General features: G+C 39.3%; 1 protein-coding gene across 3 annotated transcripts; it reads right to left on the bottom strand.

Moving 5' to 3' along the window:
- Positions 1–201: 201 nt before the first annotated feature.
- Positions 202–5,460, bottom strand: GTF2H5 (general transcription factor IIH subunit 5). Of its 3 annotated transcripts, none has more exons than XM_015826697.1 (3): positions 5,387–5,460; positions 4,453–4,508; positions 202–402 (listed from the first exon to the last, which is right to left on the bottom strand). In XM_015826697.1, the coding sequence occupies exons 2-3, from the start codon at positions 4,485–4,487 to the stop codon at positions 222–224; spliced, it is 216 nt and encodes a 71-aa protein (XP_015682183.1). In that variant the 5' UTR covers positions 4,488–4,508; positions 5,387–5,460; the 3' UTR covers positions 202–221. The 3 variants fall into 3 exon arrangements, with proteins under 3 accessions (XP_015682183.1, XP_015682186.1, XP_015682184.1); XM_015826700.1 differs by lacking the exon at positions 5,387–5,460 and adding an exon at positions 5,345–5,356; XM_015826698.1 differs by lacking the exon at positions 5,387–5,460 and adding an exon at positions 4,838–5,214.
- Positions 5,461–5,841: the final 381 nt, after the last annotated feature.

Raw genomic sequence — 5,841 nt, forward strand, 5'->3', positions numbered from 1 at the left:
CACCTCTGCAAAGAACATCCTAAGAATCTCCAATCCTATAGTAATTTGCAGTGGCTTAATGAACTATTAGCATAATTGCATTTTTAAGACAGGATGAAATTGAAAATAATAAAAGAGAATTCTTGATATGTATGTAGCTCACTTCTCTTAGTGACTTCAATTGATTCACAGAAAATTTACAGGCTCTCAGTTCGATACGTATCCAAATCCAGCCTCGCTTTTTATTTCTGTGTAATAGGAAAAGAGTTCTGGTCCATTAATTCTCCCACTCTCTCTTGCAAGAAGTTAACCATTTCAGCCAACACAAAGACATGTGTTTCATCTAAGTCTTGTATGATGAACTTCTTTCCCAGGGCATTTGATTCATCCAGGTACAGCAGGAACTGCTTCATGGCTGGGTCACTGTGGGGACAAGGATAAAATTATGGTAATCTCACACAACACTTCAATGAATTAAGCTGCAATAGTTACAATGCAAATGCCAATATAATACAATAAAACCACATTTATGAAATGCATTGAATGCCATAAAGCAACCAAGCAGAAATTCATAAAACATGATGAGATTGAAAAATGAAAACTATTATGAAAACATCCTAATATGTTAAGGAGATCGAGTATTTTCAAGATTCTCCCAAATATCCAATCCTGACCAAGCATCCAAAGTTATACCGTGTGCAACTTAGCAACCTTCAGTTGGGAGGATATTTCATAGACACCTACCATGTTTCAAAAGACATTGCTATGCTTTAGGTAGATGAAAACTCAGGTGTTCAAACAACAAAATGCATTGAAGTAGCATTGTTAAGATTCCTAGAAACCAAAACTGTTAAGGCTGTAAAAGTTAAATTTAATCAGTGTTGGAAAGAGACTGGCAGCAACTGTGAATTTAGTAAAATAGACACAACATATTCTGGTTATCTTACTTTAGTCCAGGGGTGTCAAACTCACAACATCACGTGACGTGCCGCGACATATCACGACTTTTTTTGCCATTGCCGGCAATGGGGTAGGCGCGGTTTCGCTATGATGCATCTGGCCCATGGGCCGGCTGTTTGACACCCCTGTTTTAGTCCATACATTTTGCAGTCACTGCAATTTCTAATATTTTTCAAGGTTAGCTTTGCATATAACCTAACATTCTATCCAGGAAGTATTTAAGCCATGAATAATTGCAACAAAGTCCTGTCATCAAGTTAAATCTAAAGTACAAGGTCAGAAAAGATTGCTCCTTCTCATGGATATATTCCAGCAGGAGAATACAAGCCAAGGGATACTGCCAACTTGAGAAGTGGCATTTTGAGAGGAATGCAATCTTATCCAAGAAAGGCTAAACGATTAAACCACAATCAAATAGAATGAGTATATCCAACCTATTTGAATTGAGTGCAAACTGTTGGGATTATGTTCAAACCAGATGTTTCATCCAACCAGATAACAATAGCCTGTGGTTTTCAATATGTCCTCAAGATCATATATACAAGCATCAAGGGCATAATGATGATTTTTTAGCTCAGTCTCTGAATCACAATTTCCAACAGTTTCATGTAAAACAGGTAGTCCTCGGTTAACTAAAGTAATTGGGATTATAATTTCTGTTACTAAGTGAGGCAATTACTAAGTTATAAAGCATGAGGTCATGCTTTGCAGTGGCAATCCCCATTGTCATCATTAAGAGGTTTTGTGGATCACTAAGTGAGGATGTTCAAGCAAAGTCGGTGGAGAAACCAGCAGCAAGTTGCAACTCCCAGCTTGCAAACAAGCTAGCAGGCTGATATGTTGCTGCTGCCAGGTGGGTAAGGGAACATAAGAGTGCCAGTGCAGCAGGACTTGATGTAGTTGCTGCAGGGTGCACAAGAAGTTGGTGTTGTGCAAGCAGGGCAGTGTGGGATTGCCTGCTCCTGGGTGCAGGAGACTTACCAGAGTGACTTGCCACCTTCCGTACTGGCTTTCCCTACTGGCTTCCCATTTGCTTGTGGAAGCCAGAGGGAAAGTCACAAATAGTAATCATGTGATTGCAGAATGCTGCAACTATTGTAAATGAAAGCTAGTACTGCAATTGACAGAACAGATGTCAGGCTATAAGTATCACTCATTCAACACCATCATAACTTTGAATGGTTGCTGAGCAAGGGGTTAGGACTACCTGTATTGCAAAGCACAAAATTGAATCTTGCAGATTCCATTAGCTATAAACCAGGCATGTCAAACTCGCAACGTCACGTGACGTATCAGAGCTTTTTCGCCATTGCCGGCAATGGGGTGGGCGCGGCTCCGGTATGATGAAACCGGCCCGCGGGCCGGCAGTTTGAGACCCCTGCTATAAACCAAGGAGAAATATCAACAGGTATTATCATCTGGATACTACCCTTCAGGAATAGCTTGAATTTAATATTAAGATCCCAATCCTTGCAAAGCAACAGATGATTATCAAATGGGGCTATGTATGCAAGAAGAATCCAAGGGCTATGTTCCAATTGTCCCTTTCATAGCACAATTCATTCACTATGGCAATTTCGTCAGTTGCAGTTCTGAAACTAGGCCAAAATATTGCATTAGAAATGATGAACTCGTGTTATTTATTCAATCATAGGATTGTGTTGTGACAGTCACCCACATAATCACAGATTTTATATAATCAAAAAAGAAATTAAATTTAGAAATAGATGGTCAAATATATAAAGTTTTCAATATAAGATCAGTTCAGAATAGATACTTTTCCCAATAACATTTCTCAATCTGGAAGAGATTCTGAGGAAGGAGAAGTAAATCTACCAAACCATTTTTCTTTCTTTCTTTCTTCGAAGTGTTAAGGCAGCTGCACCCTTAACAAGGCTCACATGGTTGTTTTGAAAGCTGTCCATTTTTGTCTCTGCCTGTATGTGCATGCGTAGCCACTTTTCTTACGGTCCCCAAAGAAGTGCTATTTGTACATGCATAAACAAACAGCTGCTGTAGTACTTCAACTTTGGCCACCTAATGAGAAGGAAGGACTCACTGGAGAGGAGCCTAATGCTGGGAAAGATTGAGGGCAATAGAAGAACGGGACGACAGAGAATGAGGTGGCTGGATGGAGTCACTGAAGCAGCAGGCATGAGCTTAAATGGACTCCAGAAGATGGTAGAGGACAGGAAGGCCTGGGGGAATGTTGTCCATGGGGTCGCGATGGGTCGGACACGACTTCACAGCTAACAACAACAAATAGTACTTCAAAGAAAAGTGCATTGTTTGTGCTAATGTATTTTGTGAAATCTCTTTTGAGTTCTTTTTGCAATCACTGGCCTAAGAAATATATTCATTTTGTGTCACCGCCACATAGTAACATAAACTGCTAGAAATTCTCTGAATATATCTACTATTGTACTGTATACACGTCTATCTGTAGTAGAGTAAAAGGCTGGCTGCCCAAATCTTTGAGCCAAAACAACTTCCTTTCCTTTGAAACTGAGACATTTGCTGGAATCTTATAGCAGCTGGTTGTAAGAAAGGAAGTAAAGGAATATAAACCTCTCATCCAAGTTGTGGAGTGAAATTTTCCAATATGCATGAAAAAAACAAAGGTAGATTTAGATATCTAGGGTGTATAGTAGGTAACTAGCTAGAATTGCATTTGGCGTTGATTTTATTTAATTGAGCTGAAAACAACTGCCTGCTTCCGGTTTCTTTTAAAGCCTTTTTTCCCCTCTGAATTTAACTTCCATCTTAGTTGCCTCATTATTTTTATGCACACACTGCTTTTTCTGAATGCGAATCCCTTTTTAAAAAACCTAGTACCTATCCATTTTTTTTCTGTTTTGTTTTTACTGCTGTATATTTTTAATGAATCCTAAACAGGATTAAAAAGTTTAGATGACCATTAGATGCAGCAAAGAGTTGCATAAAACCTTATCTGGATTGCTGTAGCTTGGATTTGGCATTTTTAGAACCATATCATCATGGTTCTAATCTGGTAATATGCTCACAAAATTAATATTAAACTGTATTTGCATTGTTCAGTTTACATAAAAGAGAAAGTACTAACAGAAGATAGTAATTGCTGTCTCAGCCCACTCTGTGCTAAGTGGATTCTTTACAATCTGGAATTTAAATAAGTAACACCTTTAGAAATTAGTTAAGGGCAATATTGACAAGCTACTTAAGCCAGTTAAATTTTATTTTAAGTGTAATAAGAAAATGAGGCTGTTGGCAGAATAATCCCCATCCTTATAATATGAATTATACATACCAAATATTCATAGTTTACAGGTTACATGAATAATACACCATATCACATTTCAGTAACATTGTGTTCTTTTAAAATAAGAGTATGCTATTTTTGCTATTTCACTTGCTGATTACAACCACACCTCTGTTTTTTATTACCATGTCACAACATAAACATTTCTTGCTCATGCTACCAAATTTCTTACAAGCTTGAAATAGCACTTGCATTGCCAATATATTTTTGCTTACCATTCTATAAGTATTCCTTTCAAAACGTTCACCATCTTCTTCACAATGTCAGATTCCTAAAACATCAAACGGAAAAACTATTTGTAGAAAATGATACCATCTTAAACTGAACAAAATCAATACAAACGTCCTGATGGTTAAGCTTCTATCCTAGCCAGCTCAATTGAGCAAACGTTAAGCTGAATTCAGGTTTACTGATTTTCGAGTAAATGAGAATAGGCCTGTATAGTTAATTAACGTTAATTACATACTATAATTCTGAATGCATTTCAATATTTTGATATGCTGATTTTTTTTTCAAAAAAAGGAAAACAAAAGCCCTATCAATAATATGTATTACTTCTATCTTGAATCTGACATATTTATATCTAGTTTATTATACTACCTGTTTAGAACTAGATCCACTTTCATTCAAAAGTCACTTTATGTTTTGTGAAGATTATTGATCTGGGTTCAACTATTTCAAGCACCCTAGATGGCAACGAAGATATAGAGAAAACTCTACCATGTACTCGGAATTTTTGCAGCCCAGACTTGGAAGCCCTAATCCTACATTGGAGAAGCCTATTCAGGCTAATGAGGGAAAGAAACCGTATGGTTTACCAAAGCATCTGGCAACCCTACTATCTGTATCTTCCAGGCAGATTGCAAATGCACTTCCCATCACCCTCGGCCAGACTGATGGGATTTACTGTGCAACAACCCTGGATAAAACTAAGCTGAAAGAGAGTAGTTGCAACTATTTACGCTGCCCGGGATTCGCAAAAGCTGACGGCTACGTTGCCCTGCAGAAAGGCAACCCCTTAATGCCAGAGATACGAGGGTAAACGAGGGAGAAGTTGGGGAAAAAAGAGAAAGACCTTCCAAGAAAAAAAAACAACCCACAACCCACTCAGTTCAAGACAACAAAACAAAACACGGAGTTGTGCTTCACCGGTTCAGCAACGTTGCCCTGGCGACGAACACACCAGGTTACTCCTGATTCCCACCCGACCAGAAGAAGCGGGAGCGGAAAGAGCGCCGACTCGGACGTAAGGTCCACAACTGCGCAGGCGCCTTTCTGCTATTGTTTTTGGATTGGCCTGCTGCTATGAGGGCGGCGCTCTGGGGGAATGTAACGTGATTCACGTTGACGTCAGAGCGTGGGCGGTATGGAAAGGCTTCGTCGTTGACAGTGGGACGGGGATCCGAGATGGGCAGGTAGGGGAGGAGGCAGGAGGAGAGCGGCTGTTGGGGTCAACCTGATGCGTGGTTGTGAAGTCGGGGCTGGAGAACAGGCTTGNTAAATCTAAAGTACAAGGTCAGAAAAGATTATATCCTTCTCATGGATATATTCCAGCAGGAGAATACAAGCCAAGGAATACTGCCAAATTCAGAAGTGACATTTTG

This window comes from Protobothrops mucrosquamatus, unplaced genomic scaffold (genome assembly GCF_001527695.2).
Source record: "Protobothrops mucrosquamatus isolate PMUCROS unplaced genomic scaffold, P.Mucros_1.0 scaffold3243, whole genome shotgun sequence".
Taxonomy (NCBI): Eukaryota; Metazoa; Chordata; class Lepidosauria; order Squamata; family Viperidae; genus Protobothrops; species Protobothrops mucrosquamatus.

Excerpts from the sequence above, each read along its gene's own strand:
- GTF2H5 (XM_015826697.1), bottom strand. The coding sequence starts at position 4,487 with ATGGTGAACGTTTTGAAAGGAATACTTATAGAATG. Across the intron at positions 403-4,452 it reads AAAGGAATACTTATAGAATG|TGACCCAGCCATGAAGCAGT; the intron begins GTAAGCAAAAAT and ends TTGTCCCCACAG.